Source organism: Trichosurus vulpecula, chromosome 1, assembly GCF_011100635.1.
Source record: "Trichosurus vulpecula isolate mTriVul1 chromosome 1, mTriVul1.pri, whole genome shotgun sequence".
In the NCBI taxonomy this organism is placed as follows: domain Eukaryota; kingdom Metazoa; phylum Chordata; class Mammalia; order Diprotodontia; family Phalangeridae; genus Trichosurus; species Trichosurus vulpecula.
Genome location: NC_050573.1, coordinates 437,522,393 through 437,545,484, shown reverse-complemented (window position 1 = coordinate 437,545,484; position 23,092 = coordinate 437,522,393). Strand labels below are relative to the sequence as shown.

Below are 23,092 nucleotides of genomic sequence, written 5' to 3'. Positions count from 1 at the left end.
ATCATAAGGGACTTACTAAAGTTGAACTGTTTTGTTTACATTCCTACATAGAAAGTTGATGTATATGATTCATGAGACCTCAATATCATAGTAGCTGAAAGGAATATGCATATATATATATGTTTATGTATATATATATATATATATATATAAGTGAATGTGCATGTATGTATATATGTATGTGTATATATATATATATATATAGAGAGAGAGAGAGAGAGTGGACACAGGGTGAGTTGAAGATGAAGGGAAGATATCTAAAAGAAATAAAATCAAATTAAGGGATGAGAGAGGAATATATTGAAAGAGGGAGATAGGGAGAGATAGAATGGGGTAGATTATCTTGCATAAAGGTGGCAAGAGGAAGCAGTTCTGTGGGAGGAGGGGAGAGGGCAGGTGAGGGGGGAATGAGTGAATCTTGCTCTCATCAAATTTGGCCTGAGGAGGGAATACCATACATACTCAATTGGCTATCTTACCCCACAGGAAAGAAGATTAAAAAAAAAGGGGGGGATGATGGAGGGGAGGGCAGATGGGGGTGGAGGTAATCAAAAACAAACACTTTGGAAAGGGGACAGGGTCAAGGGAGAAAATTCAATAAAGGGGGATGGGTTGGGAAGGAGCAAAATATAGTTAGTCTTTCACAACATGAGTATTGTGGAAGGGTTATACATAATGATACACATGTGGCCTAGGTTGAATTGCTTGACTTCTTAGGGAGGGTGGGTGGGAAGGGAAGAGGGGAGAGAACTTGGAACTCAAAATTTTAAAATCAGATGTTCAAAAACAAAAAAAAAATTGTTTTTGCATGCAACTAGAAAATAAGATACACAGGCAATGGGGTGTAGAAATTTATCTTGCCCTACAAGAAAGGAAGGGAAAAGGGGATGGGAGGAGAGTGGGGTGACAGAAGGGAGGGCTGAATGGGGAACAGGGCAACCAGAATATACATGGCGGGGGTAGAAATGGGGAGAAAATTTGTAATTCAAACTCTTGTGAAAATCAATGCTGAAAACTAAATATGTTAAATAAATAAATTTAAAAAAAATAGTTTGGCCCTCATAGTCAATAAAAGGAGGAGAAAAGCAGTACTGGAGGAGTCAAGCTATGGTTTTTCCAATAGTAATGTATGGCTCTGAGAGTTGGAATATAAGGAAAGCTGAATGCTACAGAATCAATGCTTTCAAACTGTGGTGTTGGAGAAGACATTTTAGAGTTCCTTGGATAGAAAGGTTATCAAGTCAATCACTACTTAAAGCAATTAACTTTGACTATTCATTGGAAGGACAAATATGGAAGCTGAAGCTTACTTTGGCCACATAATGAGTAGACAGGATTCACTGGAAAAGACCCTGATGTTGGAAAAGATTGAAGGCAAAAGGAAAAGGGGTCAGCAGAGGATGAGACTGGATAGACATTATCATAGAAACAATGAACATGCGCTTGGACAGGCTTCAGAAGAGAGTGGAGCATAGAAGGGCCTGGCAAGCTATGGTCTATAGGGTCATGAAGAGTAGGACATGACAGAATGACTGAACACCACCACTCCCACATAATACTGCTGGTATGAGGTTCTTACTATTTGGAGAGTGTGTGTGAAGGGAAGGAGCTACCTGTGATTTAAGAAATAATTATGTGGACCTTTAGGTGCCATCAGGTAAGAAATTAGCCAATCATGGTCAGAAGAAGAAGAGAACAGCTGTGATTGATGACTCTGGAGTACTAAGGTAACTATTTGTCAACCCAACATATACAACAGTGAGATCTTAACGTTCTTTGAGGCATGAAATCAGATCATCACCACCAAGAGCATCCTGAGAACTATTGTATCTGATGGCTTCATTGAATGATGGTAAATCGTGGGTGAGTGAGCTGGGGGAGACGGGGAACAAATGATATCACCAAAGTAACCTAGAAAGCATTGCTAATGTTTAGGAAATCCTAAGCAAAAGCCAAAGATCTTGGGAGCACAAGTATCATCTTTATCACTACAGGTGACTGAAGGTAGAGGATTCAGAAGAGAAAGGCAGATATGGGAAGTGAATAGCCGGCTAAGAAGGTGGTGTCTGGGAATAGATTTAGAATTTTGGACCAAATCTTAAAATACTATATAGAAATAGTGGGCTTTTGGCAAGGGACGGAGTGTGTCTAATAAGGGCTAATACAGATACATTTACTTGAAGTGTTCTAAATGTCAAGAGTTCTTAGGGCAGGTAGGCAGCACAGTGGATATAGCACTTGCCCTGGAATCAGGAGGACTCGAGTTCAAATGCAGCCTCAGACTCTTACTACCTGTGTGACCCTGGGCAAATCACTTAACCCTGACTGCCTCAGGGGGAAAAAAGAATTCTCCTAATTAAAAAAAAGGAAATGGAGAAAGAAAATTATTCACACAAATATGACCACCCAGATACAAAGAGTAGTTGGTGTAATATATTAAGACAGGACCAGTAATTCCCAGGAGACAATAGCTAAGAGTCAACAACAAAATCTATTTCTTTCCATGTCTCTGTGCAAATGCACAAAGCATAGAATAAACAGAGGTAAACTGGAGGTCCTAATTCAAAGGGGTAAATTTGACCTCATGTACGGTAGTAGCCAGACCTCAGGTCTCACAGTTCATGTAAACTACCTTGAATAAATGTAAACACAAAAAGAAGCTCCAACCATCCTGTGGGTGAACCTGGGCCATCCCTGGCACTATGCCTTTTTTTTTCTGTTTCTATATAATGCCTGGCCTGGCCTGAAGGTGAGCGCAGGGATCTACCATTTTGTCCTCCTGCCACCAAGGACTAAGTCTTGTGAGTAAACTCTCCCAATTGACCTTAATAAAACCTATTTACTACCAAGATGGCATGGGTTCCTCTTTCTTTGGTATCTCAGTATTCTCCCAGAGGGTCTGTGTCCCTACAATTGGCACATTAGGACAAAATAGACTAGCCCCTTTGCAACTGGTGTAACTGAAATTGAGGGAATGTCTCTCAACTGGGGACTGGCTGAACAAGTTGTGGTATATGAATGTAATGGAATACTATTGTGCTATAAGAAACGATGAGCAAGAGGATTTCAGAAAAACCTTGAAAGACTTACATGAACTGATGATGAGTGAAGTAAAGAGAAGTGGGAGAACATTGTACACAGTAACAGCAACATTGTGCAATGATCAACTATGACAGACTTAGCTCTTCTCAGCACCACAATGATTTAACACAATTCCAAAAGACACATGATGGAAAATGCTATCCATATCCAGAGAAACAAGTGATAAGAGTCTGAATGCAGATTGAAGTATACTATTTACACTTTTCTTTTTTTCATGGTTTTCCCCTTTTGTTCTGTTTCTTATTTCACAACATGACTAATGTGGAAATATTTTTAACATGATTGCACATGCATAAGCTATATCAGATTGATTGTTGTCTTGGTGAAGGGAGGAGGAGAGGGGGAAAGAAAAATTTGGAGCTCAAAATCTTATAAAAAATGAATGGTGAAAACTATCTTTACATGTAATTGGAAAAAACAAAATAGTTTTTACATTAAAAACAAAAACATAATAAATCAACTGGTGTAGCTGGCAGGATAGTGTGCCCCCCTACAAATCTTGTGTCCTTACACCTCAAAGGTGTCATAGAGACATGTTAGGGTGGTGACTAGACTATGGCTCTGGAAGGGCATGCATTATTCCAAAAGACGAGAATAGCTTAAAGAGAAGAAACCGCATTGTGCAATGAAAAGTATACTCATATAAGGAAATTCAAGAACCTGGATAGGTGCAAAGGGGAGATGGAGAGGGGAGGGAAGGGAAGTGGGATGAGGACCTTTGTAACAAATATACATTGAGGTGGGTTTTATTGAAGGATGGATGAGTTCAATGCACAAAGAAGGAAAGAGAAGATGTGAGAGCATGGTCTGTATTCAAAGATAGAGAACTGTCCAGTTTGTCTATAGCAGAGAGTACATGGGGCTATGGACAGGTATATGGATAGGGACTGGATTTGTGATTTCATTGGTATAGGGAACTCACAAGTGGGGAAACCCCTTCTACTAATATAAGTTAGTGCATATTGATTGAATATATAAAAACACTGGATGTGTTAGTTCAAAATGTCACTTCAAAATCTCTCAACAAAAAAAAAATCTCTCATTCATATGTCAAAATTATAAAAGATTCCTTGAAAGATATAACAAGGACATAGGCTATCCTTATTTAACAGTTTTTTAGTTATTAATATAAGACAAGGCATCAAACAAGGAGATGAATGTTCACCAAGGTGTTCACTACAGTTTAGGAGGAGGTCCAGCATACAGTTTACATTATAGAGGGATTAACTCTAGACCATGGGTTCTTTTTTATATCAAAGATGCCTCTATCTGTCTAATGAAGCCTATGGACCCCTTCACACAATAAGGTTTTTTTTAATGAATAAAACCAATTTTAAAAACCCATCATGTTGAAATAGTTATAAATTTTTAAAATATTCTTAATTCTTGTTTATTTTTATTTTATTCTTAACCATAGGTTAAGAGCTCCTGATCTAGGTGGTGAGGTGCTCCAGATATTCTTACATGAAAATGACATTATGCCAATTACATTGAACCCTTTTGAAAGGGATCTATAATTATTCCAGAAAGTTTGGCCTAAGTGCTCACATAAGAAAAACCAAGTGAATGAAGAATGTCTATGGTCCAAGCTATGACAGAGTTGGATGCACAACTTATAGAGCTCTTTCATCAGTGCATTTATACATCTAAAAGGGACACTGCAAGTAGACAGTTAGCCAGGCCCCCAGACTGAGCAGGAGGCACAGAGCTGGCTAAATGGCCTTTGGGAAACTGCCAATTTTAAAGGAAAAACCCCAAGCTTTTTATGAATTAAAGGCCCACTGACACTAACGCCTGTGCAGTGATGGTATGTGACTATGCATGCTGTGATATTAGTTTCCAAAGCACCGAAGTGAAGGTCCCTCAACAGAGAGGTGCATGCTGGGTGTGAGGAGGCTGCAGCATGCTGCACACTAGGAGTAACATGAGAGAGGCAGTGCAAAAGATGCCATCCAAGAAAAGAATAATATAAAACATAAATGGGCCATTATTAGGGGAGGGTAACCAATGGAGAGCTCACCTGATCTACTAATAGCCTCATGATACCAAGAGAACTCAAGGAAGCTTTGCATCACTTTAAGTGGATGCCTTATGTCAAGCTTTTGGGGAGGCATGGATAAGCACTGTATAGGGTAGGCAGGCATGGAAGGACTGTGATCTGCATTACTGATGGAAATACCTCCATCAATCAAATCACATATCCACTGGCATACTGAAGTATTGGAGTTTTGAATGCAGTAACCTGCTCTGAATCTATGGTTAAAGCATGTGAACTCTAAGGCATTCAAAGAAAAGTAAGCCCATGTTCGTTGTGTCTTCTTGGAGTGTTCATGTGAGGGTAATCCTAGAGAAGACGTATATGAACTGATAGAAAGTGAAGTGAGCAGCTTCAGGAGAATGACAATGACCACAACACTGGGAAGACAATTGACTCCGAACATTTTAAGAACTCTGGTCAACCCAGTGATCAATAAAGATTCCACGAAGAAGCATGATACCCTGTAAAACCTTTATAAGATTGCTTACCATCTTAGGGAAGGGAGACGGGAAGGAGGAAGGGATAGAATTTGGTACTCAAAACTTAAAAAAAACCCAAATGTAAAAATTATTTTAATGTGTAATTGGGGAAAAAATAAGATATTGTTAAAAAAAAAAAAGAAGCATGATCCTCTCTTCCTGATAGAAAAGTGATGGACCCAACTGTGGGAATCTGTTTGGCTTGATGTAATGGTAAGAAGGGTGGGACTTTTTTTTTTTTTTTTTTTTTTTTTTTTACTATTTTCTCTTTTGGAATGCTAAGGCAATCAAATGCCTTTATGTGCTGGCAGCCCTCCTTGTGCTCTTGTTGTCAATCTTTCACCTCCACTTGCTGCAGCAACATTGTTGTTACACTTGACAATGTATTGTGTGTTTGTTTTTCAACTGGGGGAGAGGAGTTGGGAGGGAAAGGGGACTACTAATGAGATTGCCAAAAGGGAAAAAAAGGTCTCTGAAGCATCTTTTAAAATGCACAAAAGGGAAAGGAAGGAAAGCCAGAAGGAAAGGCAGTCAAGAAGGGATAGCTTTGAAAATTGCAGGTTGAATCTATTATATAATTAAAAGGAAAAGCAAGTTGTATATAATAGAAATTTACAGTTTCATTCATAACCTTCTTTATCTGTTTTACTTTGCATATGGAATTGCTCATTTATTTGGTGTTTGTTAAATTCTGAATTTAAAAATTTAATTTTTTTCATTAGTTCATATAAGTACTTAATTTTTTTTCTGATATGAACTAATGCCAAGTAAAGTAAGCACAACCAGAAAAAACAATATAAAATACCTTCAACAATATAAATGGAAAGGATAACTATAAAATAATCAAAAAGGAATGTTACAAAACTATAAAGACCAAGCTCGACCTTGAAGAAGAGATATGGGAAGATACCTCACTCTCACTTCTCTACAGTGGTGGTGGGAAGGGGGAGTGGTCCACCTTTGTAAAGCATTATAAAAATTGATATGTTTATTCTTTTTGTTGTATATGTTTCATTCTTTTATGTTTATTGATATGTTTATTCTTTTTACTTAATTTTTTCTCCTTTCTCACTTAAAAAATTCTTTGTCATATGATATGGTGCTCTGAGAGGGGGAGGGGAGACATATAAGAAGAAATCTAGGTGGTGTAAAAGCAAAAGATAAAAATGAAAATCTAATTGAAAAATTAAATTGAAAAAGAAAGAGGGGTCCCATGAAAAATAAAGGGACTTTGTGAGGGGGATGTTAAATGTAACCGCAAAGAATACCATGGGAGTTCAAAAAGGCAAATGGCCCACTGCCAAACACCCTATTTATTTCCTTGACCCCTAGAGATCGCTTTAAGATTAATCCCAGGAGCTCCAGCATTGCTGTAAGTCAGGAAGGATCACAGATTCTGTTTTCTGAACCCTGTGAAGTCTAAAGAAAATCAGTTAGCTATATTTCTCCAAAGAGAAAATTAGGGCAGTGGGATTTGCCAACTCTGTGTCTCCTATGCTTCTGGTGAGAATTAATTAGGGTTTTAAAAAGTACTGTGGATTTGGTTTAGTTTGTATATTTATCCAGGATGAAAGCTGATATACTACTACGGGGTGTTAATATTAAAGGTTCATTATGCCTTACTCAAGGCAGTGTATAAAGACTATAAAGTGTGTAAAGTGGAATAGTTGGTATATGAGGCATGTGGGACCATCTTCAAATCAAAAGGACTCTATTTCAAAATAACATTTAGTATTCCCTACAGTATACAGAGAAGAAGAAAAGCCTTTAAAAATGAAAATAAAAAATGTGACTGTGGATTTTATTATTGAGGCCATGTGATGACTGGTACCAAGGATGCTCTATATACAGTCAAAGACTTTTGCTGGCAATGAAAATATGGAAGCTGATAGTAATTTGATGTTACCTTCATGATGGGCTGTCAAATGAGGCACTGATAGTCTAGAAAAAGAAAATTTAATCAAGAAAGTAAGGATTTCAATGCTGATAGGCTGAAAACAAAATCAGTCACATAACTCTGCATTCAACAGATTAGTTTTTTTGGCACAGAGGAATGTGATGCCCAGGCTTTGTTGGGGGTAAAAAAAAAATTACTGTGAAGTTGTGGAAGGGCCTCAGAGTGACTGTCTTGCAAACAGCAGCCTCCATCCTGATACAGAGATGGATCGTACACAAAACTAGCATGGGTAGTTATACCATAGGGACTAATTACCAACATCAAGTACTTTAAAAAGGATGAAAAACAAGAGTCCTGGCTGTCTTAAATACAAGCGGGGTGAGGTGGAGAAACATACAAAGAGTAATAGCAAAAAGAGTTTGCCATGCTTCTGAACGAACAGAACTCTAATCCTAGTATCAGGGTTGATCTTTTTCACAGATGAAAGAGAAAGTGGTTTGCTGATAGGGTATGATGGGCTCTCTGGACTCTTGGAGTCATCTTTTCCACTAATGACTGGATTTTTGCAATTAATCTTCCTTAGCCTCCCAGATAGATATTTGCAAGCTATATGACCCTGGTCATACTGTCACTTAACCTCTGGAGATGTTGATGATAGCACCTACTCTCACATAGTTATGAGGTTCAAATGAGAGAATGTATGTCAAGTTCTTTCCAAACCTAAAAGCTCTATATACTGTCAGATGTTGCTATTATTACCTGAATCAACTGAGGGAAAGGTACATTTTGGGGGGTTGGGATGGAGATTCTAGACTTACGATTTTATTAGCATGGGCAACTGCAAATACGGAGACTCTCTCCACCACTGCATATTGACAATAGGTCTGTAAGATACAGGCTAGAGAAATTATTCCCAAAATTTTTGACTGAGCTTCATTCCCACCTCTCCATTGGAGGGGGATTTTTCCCAATGATATATTCATAACTGCTGTTGGGTGTGCCTAGGTCCCAATTAGGTCATAACTGCCGTAAGTGGCTGATACCAGGCGAATAACAACAACATTTATGTAGCACTCATTATGTACCAGGTATTATGCTAAGTATTTTACAATTATTATTCTGTATTATTATTATTTTGATCTTCAAAACAACTCTAGGAGTTAGGTGCTATTACTATTTCTGTTTTACAGATAAGGAAAGTGAGGCAAACGTGGATTAAGTGACTTGACCAGGGTAACACAGCTACTAAATGTCTAAAGTTACATATGAACTTCCTGAAACCAGGCTGGGTGCTTTATCCACTCTGCCACCTAGCTGAAAGAAAACAATGGCAGATGGCTGGGGCACAGTGAGAGCGCTGAGGAATAAGACTAGGTATAGTTGTATTGGAGACAAGTCCTACCCTTGGTTCCATCTTCCTATCTTCTTATTGGTTGATCACGCAGATGGCCATGGCATCCACTTTGGAGACCAAAGAAGATTTAGAGATTCCTAGTAGCAGGTGAGGGATAAAATTACCTTATCTTATCATTGCATTAATATTCTAACTCAGACTAGTTTTTAATCACAGAAATATCAATACCTTTCATGCAGATGGGTCTAAATAAAGCTGGGAAGGAAAAAATTTAAGGGAACAGTTTCTCAGTATTCCCCAACATGATGGATTCTGATTTGAACTATAGATGAAGCCACTTCACCACAGAAAATAATGCGCATGTAGACAAAGGAAAGGGAGGGGACCTCATGCTTCCTCCCTATAATCAAAGGGTAAAAATAACTCCTCATTACAACCCTTAAAAAGAAAAGGCTTTTAAAAGAAGTAGCAACAATGCTGTATATCCAATAAAGGCTTTGAAGCCCCCATCGTTGGCCCACATAAGGAAAATGTTAACATCTGCTAATGTCCTTCATTCTATAATCAGGCTACTACTAATGGGCTCTGAGTGTTATGCGTGTGTAAAAGTATGTATTAATTAAACAGTTGCTTGTATAAGTAGATGGGAATTCTAATGATTCATGGAATGTTGGGCCTGGCTCTCTATGGTTAGTTTTGGCTTCAGACATAGGGTGGATCTATGATTTAGAGGAGAGTATAAAGCCTACAAGGTATATGTGAGTGTTTTCTCTAAAATCAGTGGTTCTCAACCTTTTTATGCTCATGGAACAGTATTATCCTTTGAGGGTGAGGAATCTTGGAGCATACAATATTTAAGATGGCAACACTACTGGAGGATTTCATGATTACAGGGGTAAGCTCCATACAATTTTTGAGGAGACCTTTATTTGCACATTTAATCACAAGTGTAAGCTCTATACAATACGGGAGAGATTCACACATGTGCATGTGATTTCAAGAGTAAGTTCCATACAGTTGGGAGCAGCCACTGCTCTCAAACAAAATGATGTTTTTGAATAAATTTTTCAAAATATCAGTACTGTTGACTAAGATTGTGGAGAGGCCCATATCTGAGGCCAGGCCTTATCTGTCAAGACCAAGGTGACCTAGAAATCCAATCCTAGCTTCCCATTTTAGAAAAGGATGTGTACATCTGGACCATGGCACCTTTCTATTGTTTAGACTTGCTTGGGAAGCCATTCTGCTCCCGTTAATTTAACCAGCATTTATTAAGCTCCTAATATGTTAGTCCTTGCGCTAAGTGATACAAAGTACACAAAGACAACATGAAGGATACAGAGATTAAAATGAAACAATCCAGCTCTCAAGGAGTTTACATTCTCCTTGGAGATAAAGGGGAGGGGAAGGGTACAACTCATATGTACACAGATAAGTAAATATGAAATATATAAAAATAATGTAATTTCAGGGAGAGGGAGTAGCTAGTTGGTGCAACAGGTAGAATTCCAGGCCTGGAATCAGGAAAGCTTATCTTTCAGAGTTCAAATCTGACCTCAGACACTTACTAGCTGTGTGACCCTAGGCAAGCCACTTAACCGTGTTTGCTTCAGTTTCCTCATCTGTAAAATGAGCTGGAGAAGGAAATGCTAAACCACTCCAGTATCTCTGCAAAGAAAAGCCCAAATGAGGTCACGAAGAGTTGAACAAGACTTACAATGAAATTTCAGGGGGGATCAGGAAGGTCGTCTGGAAGGATATGACACATAATGGGAAGTAAGTTATCATGCAGAATATATCCCTTGGTTTCACATAGATCATTTCCCCCTTAAAATAAAAATGAAATTTAATGAGGTGGGGTCCAGTCTAGAGCCCACTTTTTGAGAAAGACACTGATAAGTTAGCTTGTTATAAGGAGAACTCTTACAGTCACATGGAACAAAAGGCTCTGATTCTATTCTTAAAAGGGAAGAGGTAGGAAGGTACTGTGTGAACCAGGAATTCTAAAGATCTTTCAGGTTCACCAGAGAACAGAGCTGAGGTCTAGTCAAAATTATCTTCCAAGCATAAAGCAAAGTACAAATATATCTAAGATCACAGCTTTAGAGGTGGCAGGGAGCACAGAGGTCATATGATCCAACCCCTTCATTTGACGGAGGAGGGACTGAAGCCCAAAGAGGTTGCATCTTGCCCATGATCACAAGGGTAGCATAAGACAGGGTTGAAATTCAATCTAAGTCCCTTTGACTGCAAATCCAGCCCTCCTTCCACTGTACCCTGCTGCCTCTTTCTTTCTAAGGTATAAAGAAAGTGAATAGTCATTGTATGAAAAGAGAGGGGGTTGGCCCTTATTACAAGGGAACAAAAATGGACAATTTTAATTATGTAAAATTAAAAATGCTTTTTATGAACAAAACCAATTCAACTGAGAAAGAAGGGAAATGGTTAACTGGGAAAAAATCTTGATGGCAAGTTTGCTTGATAAAGGTCTCATTTCCACAATGTATAGGGAACTGGTTCAAATTCATAAGAATAAGTGCCATTCTCCAATAAATAAATGGTTGACGGATACAAACAGGAGCTCTCAGGGGCAGAAATCCATATGAAAATATAATTTGAATAACTAATTATTAAAGAAATGTAAATTAAAGCAACTATGTAGTTCCACCTCACACCTATTAGATTGGCAAAGTTGACAAAAAATGGAAAATGACAACTGTTAGAGGGGCCATGGAAGAAAAAGCATATGAATACAATGTAGAGTGAGAACCAGGGCAGCCAATATCTATGGATAATCGCCAACTTTAATGTAGCTAATGTTATTTTAATCCCTTTCTACTCAACCCAACCTTTTATCAAAGCTGTTCACAACTTAGTCAAATGGAGTCATCAGAATTTCATCTCTTCTTTCTTCCTCGTAATCAGAACCAGAATTAGGGGGACTTTGTCTCTGATTACTCTAATGGTACTTCAAGATGGAACTGCAAACTACTCCAGATGTTTTATAGAGATACCATCAGTTCTTTATTTCTGGAAAGTATGCTTCTCTTAATGCATCTCCAAGAGAATGTGTCCCAAAGTCTTTCCATATTTCATGTCCCTCAGATTCTAGAACTGCCAATTAATTTTCAAATTTTACAACCTCTGGTGAAGGCATCAATAATTAGAAGCAACATGCACAAAAGGCAGACTACAGCAATGAGTAGATGACACAGATAAGCCTAAATTTGTTATGCTGGGCATTTCAGTTTATATGGCTAAATGGTGGTTTCCCATTATTTATCAAGTAAATTTGAAATACTACTCTCAAGACATTAGAATAAAAACAATGAAGGTAATTCACTCATTTGAATGGAAACATCCATAAGGTTATTCCAATTTAGAAAAGTTCTCAGTCCATGGCAAGATGATTAAGATTAGTGACACAAAAGTCAAGGCATGTTTGACTAGATATGACAAACATTTCAACATTTCAAGGATCTCTGAGTTTATATCATTATCATTGGTAAGAGCTAACCCTTATATAGCGCTTTCTATGTGCTAGGCACTAGGCTACATGCTTTACAATTATTATTTCACTTGATCCTCACAAAAACCCTGGAAGGTAGGTGCTATTATTATCTTCATTTTACAGATGAAGAAACTGAGGCAAACAGAAGTTAAATGACTTGGAGGTTTATGTGGGCAAAAAAATCTTGTCACATGGTGCCCATCCTTCTTAACACACATATAAAAATGAGGATGGTACCCTAATCCTTAGAACTAATCAGAATTGAGAAGCTCAAACTCTGAGGTTTGTTTGTGGTATAAGACGGAAACCATGCATAGGTAAAAGGATATATACATTATATAAAATTTGGCGGTAGCTTTTGATAAAAAAAAAACCCCACTTGTATACGTGTGTGGGTATACACACACATACAATTTTTGTGATTGTGTTTCTATAGGAAAAAAATTTGTGTGTCTATACATACATATATGTGTATGTGTGTACACACACAGAAACACACGCACACATACACACACATGTGCACGCATGTGGCTCAGTGGATAGAGCACTGGGCTAAGAGTCGGGAAGATCTAAGCTCAAACATTTACTAACTGGGTGACCCTGGGCAAGTCACTTAACTTTTGCCTTAATCCAGCTGAGAAGAAAATAGCAAACCATTCTAGCATCTTTGCCAAGAAAATCTCATAGACACAATTGGCACAGGGTCACAAAGAGTCAGACATGATTGAAAAACATGTATATGATTTTTTAAATCAAAAGCTACCACTAGATTCTAAGGCAATATTCAAGAATACATATTCCATATAATGCATAAGTGTATATTGGCAATATTTTCAAAAGGAAATTTCATTTGAGGGTGTTATAAATGGAACATTGGGCTCCCCAGGGCCTAAAGGATCCCATGACAAGCACTTAATAAAGGACATTAACCCCTATAGATCACTAGAGTATTGTATATTACTAAAATAGAACTACCACTGAATATCTTGCTTGGTGATCTCATCATCTCCCATGGGGTCAACAATCATCTCTCTGCAGATGATTCCCAGATTTATATAAATAGCCCTAATCTTTCTCCTCAGCTTTAGTCCCACCTCTCCTTCAGCCTCTTAGACACCTCCAATTGACATGTTCCATAGGCACCTTAAATTCAACACGCCCCAAAGAGAACTCACCTTTTCCCATAAACCCTTTCATTCTTTGCAACTTTCCTGTTACTTTGGAGGGCACCACCATCCTTCCAATCGCTTCAATTCACAACCTTGATGTCTTCCTGGACTCCTCACTTTCATCCCATATAACCGATCTTTTGCCAACTTAAAAAAAAATTACTTTCAAAACATCTCTCAGGGGCAGTTAGGTAGCATGGTGAGTAGAGCACCGGCCCTGGAGTCAGGAGGACCTGAGTTCAAATTCGGCCTCAGATATTTGACACACTTACTAGCTGTGTGACCTTGGGCAAGTCACTTAACCCCCTCAAAAAAAAACTTTAAAAAAAGAAAAGTGTAAAAAACTAAAAAACATCTCTCCTTTTCTCAGCTCATATAGTTTCTGTCTTTATCACCTTTACCTATACTACTGCAATAGGCTTTTGGTAGGTTTCCTTGTCTCGAGTCTCTCCCCAGTCCAATCTATCCTTCGCTCTGTTGTCCAAGTGATTTTTCTAAAGCACAAGTCCGATTGTGTCACTCTTCTCTCCCTACCATTCAGTAAACTCCAGTTACTCCCTATTACTTCCAGGATTAAATATAAAATCCTCTGCTTGGCATGTAAAGTCCTTCACAACCTGAATCCCTCTGACCTAAGCAGTTTTCTTATACTTTACTCTCCTCCATGCATTCTACAAGCTATGCTGGCATACTTGTTCCTTGCACACAATACGCAATCCTCTGACTCTACTCCATGTCTGGAATGCTCTCTTTCCTCATCTCTGCCTCTGAGGTTCCCTGGCTTCCTTTAACACTCAGCTCAAACCCCTTCTGCAGAAGGCCCTTCCCAATCTCTCCTTCACTTCCCTCCCACCCCACTCCTGCCCACTACTAGTGCCTTTCCCATGAGATTATCTTCCATTTAGACCAGGAAGGGATCTTTTGTTGCTGTTCAGTCGTTTCAGACATGTCTGACTCTTTGTGACCCCATCTGGGGTTTTCTTGGCAGAGATACTGGAATGATTTGCCATTTCCTTCTGCAGCTCATTTTCCAGATGAGGAAACTGAGGTAAAGAGGGTTCAGTGACTTGCCCAGGGTCACACAGCTTATAAGTGTCTGAGGTCATATTTGAACTCAGGTCTTCCTGACTCCAGGCCTAACACTGTGCTACCTAGTTGCCCAACAACAAAAAACAACCTTCCATTTACACTGTATGTATTTTGTTCATAGTCATTTGCACATTGTCTCTCCTATTAGAATGTGAGCTCCTTGAAGGCAGGAACTTTTTTTTTTTGCCTCTCTTTATATTCCCAGAGCTTAGTACAATACCAGGCCCATAGTAAATGCTGAATAAATGTTTATTGATTTACTGACTGACTATCTTAAATGGTCTTCCAGCTCCGAAGGAGGCCATGTGGTACAATGGAAAGCGTGCTGAATCTAGAGTCTAAGGACCTGGGTTCAAATTCCAGCACTCTCTTACTATCTTGGTGAATGTGGGCAAGCCACTTAATTTCCTCTAGGCCTCAGTTAAACTATCTGTAAAATGAAAGAGGATGGACTAGATGACCTTTAAGGTCTCTTGCAGCTCTAGAGGGTGTGTGTGTGTGTGTGTGTGTGTGTGCACGTGTGCTGGCATTATTCTAACTGTTTGATATGGGTAGTACAGAGAATTGGGCTGAATGTCATAGGAATCCATGTGCAATATGAAGGAAGCCCACTCAAGATGTTGTGCAGGTGCTATGTAGTAACCGCACATCTGGAATGGAGACTGTGCTAAGTCTCACCGCCTTGGCACCTGAGGCATGTGGTTATCTCACAGCAGTTCCATGGATTCCTGGACATGACTCTTTCCATCTGGGTGCTTTGGAGGACTGGGAAGTAGAGTGTGCCAACTGTATTAGTCCTTGGCAATAATCTTTAGTGACCCCCCAAAATGAGATCACTGGGGAAAATTACAAGAGGGAAGAGTTTGCATGGATTCCTATTTAGGTGAAAAGGGAGGTGGAATTCAGCCTTGCAACATGGGAAACAGCCAAACCAGCCTTCTAATGATTCATTAATTAATTAGTGTGTACTCACATGGCGATATGTCTACAAAGTCTGGGTCAATGTTATGCAGCAGCTCCATCCGGGGGGAAGGGCTTCCTTCACTAGAAAAGAATTTATTGGGAAGCATTAATTTCCTTTACAGAAGGGGAGTGAATATTTCCTTTTGTGGCCGTCACAGGAAATAAGAATCCTGCCAGTTCATGACTTGAATTTGAACCCCAAGTATGAAAGCTTCTGATTTCTGTAGGAAGCCCAATTTTACACAGCCACCAACTCTTTGTAAATGTTCATACAGTATAGAATACGTGATGAGGAAAAACAATGCCATTTTACAGCTTTCTCCAGTCAATAATAGTGCTCTATGTAAATCTGAATATACTTCAGGGATACCTGCTATTTTATTAACGTGGGTACTACCAACATCAATTGAGATCACAACCCATTCATCCTTTCTCAACTTCTACTGACCATACTCTTCCACAAAATCTCCATGGAGGATTTATACATGATGCATTCCATTTAAGAGGGCACTCAGGTCAGCCATCTCTTCATTCCCTACCCAGCAGCACTCCTCTGCACTTCTCCATCATACCCTAGGATAAATACCTTCCTCCCTCTCATCCTCACCCTCCTGCCTCCCAGCCTCCTTTTGTGTATTATCTTCCCCCATTAGATTGTAAACTCCCTGAGGGCAAGAACTGTCTTCATTATTTATTTATTTTGTATTAGTATTCCCTACCTTTAGCACTGTGCCTGGCATATAGTAGGTACTTAATAAATATTTACTGATTGAATGACTGAGGACTTCTGCATCTTTAATAGCTCACAGATAAACTCATGTAGCCTATCCTTTACTTCTCAAACTCATTAAGGCAGCTAAGTGTTACAGTGGATAGATAAATGGATTTGAAGCCAGGAAGAACTGAATTCAGACCTCTTTCCTCTGACAATTGCTAGTTGTATGGCTCTGGACAAGTTCCTTAACCTCTCTGTGCCTCAGTTTCCTCCAATGTAAAATAAGGATAACTAAGGCATGTACTTCACACAGTTGTTGTGAAGAACAATTAAGATGGAATGTGCAACGTGCTAGATGAATGCTAACAGTTAACACTATATGACCATTTAATCTCCTTTTCTGGTCATACACATCCTTGATGATGGCATTTCTGCTACCTCTCACATAGAAGTCTTCTTTCCTTATTAATATTCTATAGCCTATTTACAGCTATTATATGTCCTTCCAAAGCCGTTTGGGGCATCTGTAATTTTGATTCTTCTGAGATCATAGAGTTCCATGATCTGCACTCAAATAGCATGACCAGGAGATTCTGGGTTAGATTTGTGATTATGTTGGTATGGGGAACCCTGATGAGTAAACTCCCTCTACTAATAGAGCCTAGCAACTGTTCTGCATGCTGTGGTCTTAGAGGGTCACTTGGGGCACCGAAAGGTCCGATGACTTACTCTGAGTTACACCACCAGTATGTGTCAAATGCAGGACTGGAGCCCACGAGGGCAGCTTGCTGTCCCACTGCCTCTCAGGAGGCATACAGATGTGAAAGGGATGGCATTTGGTGGAAGGGAGCTGCTTAGGATCACTGGAATTTTTAGCACAATGTCCCCAATGCAATCCAGCTTGGTTCCTTTCTCCATTTAGTTCTGGGCCCAGCTCATTGTTTATTGGCATAAGGACAAGGAGCTGAACCTATACATCATCAGGAAAATAAGTGACTGAGTCACCTCCCATCTACAGAATACCCAGTAGGAAATGTAGTGATAGGATATAGTACCATTTATATTAAAGCCACAAATGACCTTTCAAATACATTGACACTGGATGTTAAAACATGAATACTTAGAATGACTGAATCTCAGAGTTTGATGGGACCTCAGAAGTGACCTAGTCTAACTGTTACCTGAATAGGAGTCCCCTTGGTAAAATATCCAACAAGTGGTCAACCAGCTTCTACTAAAGACCTTAAAGAAAGTGAAGGGGAACCCATTACCTGCTGAGGTTGCCCATTCGGAGTACTGATAGATTAGCACATTGGTACCCACATGTGCCCAATGGAATTTGGTCTAAAGGAACATGGATATTTTTGGTTCTAGTGTGGGAGTTTTTAACCTTTTTTGTGTCCTGGACCCCTCTGGCAGTCTGGTGAGGCCTAGGGATCCCTTCTCAGAATGTTTTTAAATGCATAAGATATTAATAGCTAACACTTATATATCACTTACTATGTACCTAGTGCTTTACAATTCTTAGCTCATTTGGAAGGCAGGTGTTATTATCCTCATTTTATAGATGCGGTAACTGAGACAAATAGAGGTTAAGTGACTTGCCCAAGGTCACATGGATTGTAAGTGCCTGAGGTTACATGTAAACTCAGGTCTTCTTGACTCCAGCCCCAGTACTGTATGGAAATTAATTATCTTGAAATATAGTTATCAAAAAAAAATTTTAAGTTCACAGACCCCAGGCTATGAGTCTCTACTCTAGTGCATATTCACTTGAAATAACTGTAATTTTATCCAAATGTAAATATCTAGATAATTTTATAGAAAAATAGATGTATGCAAATGAAATCATAGACTGTTATTACTGGAACCAAAACAGTGCCTAGCACGGTGCCTGACACATAATAGGCACTTAACAAATACTTGTTGGTTAATTGATTGTTTGAATATATTGGTATTTAGAGGCAGAATGGTACAAGGTAAAGAACAAAAGTTTTGTTCTATGAGGACCTAAGTTCAAATACCAGCTTTGCCACTTCTTACGAGACTCTGAATAAGTTGATTGACCTCCCTGGGACTCATTCTTCTCATCTGCAAAATGATGGTCTCTAAAGCCCCTTCTAGTGCTAAACCTATCATCCCTAATGCAACCCCTTTCCTTACCATTGAGAAAACTGAAGCCAATAGAACTTAAATGACTCGCTCAATGTTGCATAGCTAATGAGTGACTCCATTGGGAACATAATCCAAGTCCTCTGATTCTCAGATTCATGCTCTTTCAATAACTGTGGATACCATTAAAAGAGATCCCATCTAGTGAGCACTAGTGAGCTCAGCAGGAGCAGGTACTAAAATGCACAATTCCCTCTATGCACTACAACCCCGTGTCTGTCATTCGGGTCCCACTAGGGGCTAGAGGCCCAGCAGGAGTGGACACTGCAGAGAGCCTTCAACCTCATAGTCAATTTCCCTTCTCCTTTCCCCTTCTTGGTTGGACTGTGATTACCTATCTCTACCACTTTGGGAAGATACTCAGAGTCCCCCACTCTATTAGGACCATTCCCCTATCCACCCCTATTGGTGGTTGGCCAAACCTTTCCAGCCATGTGCCACCTCCTCTCCCTCTGTGCCTGTCTGTCTGTCTGTCTCTCCCCCTATGTCTGTCTGGCTCTCTCTCTCCACACCACCCCCCACACACACGCAAACATACACTTGTATGCAAAGGGAGTCATTAACTACAATTCTCCTGGTTCTCAAGACATTGCCTTCTGACCTGCTGTTGGAACCTTAAAGGCACCTTGGTCTTGCCACCTGCCCTGAACAGAACCCTTAGAACCTTTCCATCCAGCCTGCCAATGAGTCCTCCCACATGTGCCAGCTTCCCCAATTAGAATGGAAGTTCCTTGAGAGCAGAGACTGGCTCCTTTTTTTTCCTATTTATATCCCCAGAGCTTAGCACAATGCTTGGTACATCTTAAGAGTTTGACAAATGCTTTTTCATTCATTAGAAAGTTAAGTAACCGGATCATTTGCCAATGTAGATTCAACCTCATAGTTGCAGTAGTGAATTATAACTCTGATCCCTTTACACCCTGTCTAGGTGTCATGGGACCCTTTCTACTTTAACTCTATTTATAATTGGTTGGTTTACTGTTGTCCTTCATTCTCAAAAAGGACCAAAATGACATCACTACGCTAGAGTCAAGTTTCAGTGTGTCCAACTGTGGCTGATTAGACCAATATCAGAATGCTCTACCACAAGTCAAGCACAAACAGTCTGTGTGAACATTTGGGGTGGATTCTCTAAATTTGTGCATCCTACATTTCCTTTGAGCTGTTTCAATTCTACTTTGCTCATAGAGTACAGCACCTTCTCTGATATGGGCATGCCATGGTGAGAGGTCCTGTGCCAGTGTTTCCCATGTCACACAATCAATTCCAAAGTTTTTAAGAGAATGAGAGTGTCATTGTATCACTTCTCCTGACTACCATGTGAAATGATTGCCCTGTGTGAGTTCTCCATAAAGCAGTCTTTTTGGCAAGTGTATGTCTTGCGTTCAAACAACGTGGTCAGTCCATCAGAGTTGCGCTCTCTGAAGCAGAGTTTGAATGCTTGACAGTTTAGTTGGAGTAAGGACCTCAGTGTTTGGTACCTTATCCTGCCAGGTGATCCTCAGAATCTTCTTAAGATATTTCAAATGGAAGTGATTCAGTTTCCTGGCATGGTGCTGATGGACTGTCCAGGTTTCACAGGCATACAACAATGAGGTCAGCACCATAGCTCTGTAGACCTTCAGTTTGGTAGTCAGTCTAATACCTCTCCTCTCCCATACTTTCCTTCAGAGCCTTCCAAACACTGAGCGTGCGTCAACATCATTATCAAAGTGTAAATCCCTGGAAAGTACACCACCAAGGTAAGCGAACTTATCCACAGCAATCAAAACTTCTCCATTTGCTGTAAATGATGGTTCCATGTATGGATGGTGTGGTAGTGGCTGATGGAGAACCTGTTTTCTTGATGTTGATTGTTAGGCCAAAATTCACACAAGCAGCAGAAAATTGATCCATACTTGGTTGCATCTCAGCTTCAGAAGCTGCATTGAGTGCACAATCATCTGCAAACAGAAAGTCATACACCAGCACTCTCTCCACTTTGGTCTTGGTCTGTAGCCTTTTCAAGTTGAAGAATTTACCATCAGTGCAGTAGACGACATCGATGCCATGTTCATCCTCATTGAAAGCATCTGACAACATGGATTAAAACATCATGCTAAAAAGCATGGGAGCAAGTCTTGTTTCACTCCATTGGTGACTGGGAAGGCATGAGAGCATTGTCCATTATCCAGAACCTGGGCAAGCACACCGTCATGAAATTGACCTGCAATGTTGATGAATTCCAGGCAACCAAATTTTGACATGTTTCCACAAACCCTCAATACTGACAGTATCAAAGGCCTTGGTCAGAACTACAAATTTATAAAAACCTCTGTTCTGCTCCTGGCATTTCTCCTGGAGTTGCTGGGCAGCAAACACCACATTGATCATTCCTCAGCCCCTTCTGAAGCCATATTGGCTTCCAGGTAGATGACCATCTTCCAGGTGAAGGATCAACATATTAAGGAGGACTCTGGCAAGAATCTTGCCAGCAATGACTAAGAGAGACCCCTCTGTGATTTCCAGTGGCCCATGAAGGCACCTGAAGCAGGCGCTGTGGAGCTTGGGTAGACATTGAAGACACCAAAGGTCATCCACTGCATCTTGAGCCATCACTAGTCACCTTGACTCTGTCCTGCCACTGGACTGTAATGACTCTGGAGGAGAGAGTAAGGCAGACGACTTTGTGCAACTCTGCCTCAACTTAAATCCAATTTACGCATGAATCAAAAGACATCACCCATATCATTTTATCATTTTACCTATCTCAAAGACCTGTGGAGACAGGCAAGTGACAAAGCAGCAGGTGTCAATACACTGGGAGCTGTAGTCAAAATCTTGTACGCAGATGGCCCAGGCTATAGCATTATTTTCTCACCGGAAGTCACATTGGGATTCAGCAGCTCCCTGGGTGTCCGCACGGCCTTTTAAGGATTGCAATACGCATCTCCTGGTGTGAGGAAGGGGCTAGAAAAGGTGCCCTAAAAACTGTCTGTTTACCCAACCCTGGCCTGATTACTGCAGCAGGCAGAGAATCCCACTCTCTAGTCAAAACACACAAGAAAATGTACAAAAACATCGGCAAGACAATTCCACTCACCATCAGCACATGAAATGTACACACATTTATAGACAACAGAAAATCCGGTAGACCTGAATGACAAACAGCTCTTGTTGCAAGAGAACCCAGCAGGTATTGCATCCAATTAAGAGAATGACTCCAAAACATCTATAAGCATAGCCTCAAAGCATGGGCACAAATTCAACCAGACGCTTTGGAAGAGATGATGCAAGTGTTTTTAAGAAGAGTTAAAAATGTTTTTGTCAATGAAATTAGAGTTCTTGAGGAAAAAAATGAAAAAGAAATGAGAGCTATAGAAGGAAAAAATGGAAATTAACAGCATGGCACAAGATATACAAAACCTTCCCTAAGCAACAAATTCCCTGAAAATTAGAATGGACCAAATAGATGCTGATGACTCCATGAGACAACCTGACATCTGCACATTTTTAGCTCTTTCTTTAGTGGTACATTCACTAGAATATAAACACAGACACACACATGCCATTGCTAATTTGAATAGAGATCTGTTAAACAAAAGATATTTAGCAATAAATTTGAAAAGATCAGGCATACATATTATTCATTCACTATACTTCTCTGTAAATCAGAGGAAACACATAATTGGGAATAAGCAAACTGACTGATAGGAGGTGACATTTCTAAATATCAAAGGTTACAGATGAGCCCAGACACATTTCTCACAGGCAGTCAAACTGTGATATGTGCTGGGGCTGAAGAAAATGATGTCCTAAGTCAAGCATGTCATGAGGTTGCTTTTTCAAATGTGCAAAACTGAAGGCTATTTTGATAAGGAAGTGGTCAAAGATAAGATCCAGGAAAGCCAAATATGTGGCAAGGGATGAAAAAAAAACCCACAAAACAAAATATCCTTAGTGATTCCAGGTCATCAAGAGAGCAAGAAAAATAAATTTACATTAAGAAACTTGGATTTTTACCCAAGGTTGTTTTGCACAACTGTATTTTTCTTTCTAGGTTTGCTTAAAATTCTTCAACAAGTCCCTGGACAGAATTGGCCATGCTCCCTTCCTCCTTTGGTAAGTGAGGAAGGCTTACTTGAACTTTAGAAATATCCTAGGATGGGATTTTAAACAGTAGTCCACAGAGTCACATGTTTCTTGAATACCAATAAACAGCATGACATTTGAAAGAAAAACATGGAGACAGGGCCAGATATACTGAAGAGCTATGCTGATTTAAAGGCATGAAAAAATGATTTATGCACATGTCCCCTGTTTGTACCCACTCGTCAATTTTAGAATGTACTCTTGCCCTTAGATTCTTGCATACTACTGGGCTCTGCATCCTTACGAACTGTAAAAATTGGCCCCAATTTCCTTCCACAGCTAGAAGAGGGGTGACTCTAGCCAGTTGTGAATAACAGAGATGCAGTTTGAAAGTCACCATGAGGGAGGCCTCTCTCCGGATAGTGCCCCCCACAGGAACCTACTATGAAGTTACTTGTCCTTCCTCCCTGGCCTGAAATCCATCACAATTTTGAATTTAGGTAGCAAAGGTAGTTTTCACACTGATCACCTG

The 23,092-nt window shown here is 39.7% G+C and overlaps 1 protein-coding gene across 1 annotated transcript in view; it reads right to left on the bottom strand.

Annotated features, from left to right (window-relative positions):
• ARSB (arylsulfatase B) overlaps nucleotides 1-23,092 on the bottom strand; it is a 231,377-nt gene that overhangs the window by 72,531 nt on the left and 135,754 nt on the right. Inside the window, exon 6 of the mRNA XM_036768105.1 lies at nucleotides 15,613-15,683. Coding sequence (XP_036624000.1) covers nucleotides 15,613-15,683 — 71 coding nt within the window. The remainder of the gene's footprint in view (nucleotides 1-15,612; nucleotides 15,684-23,092) is intronic.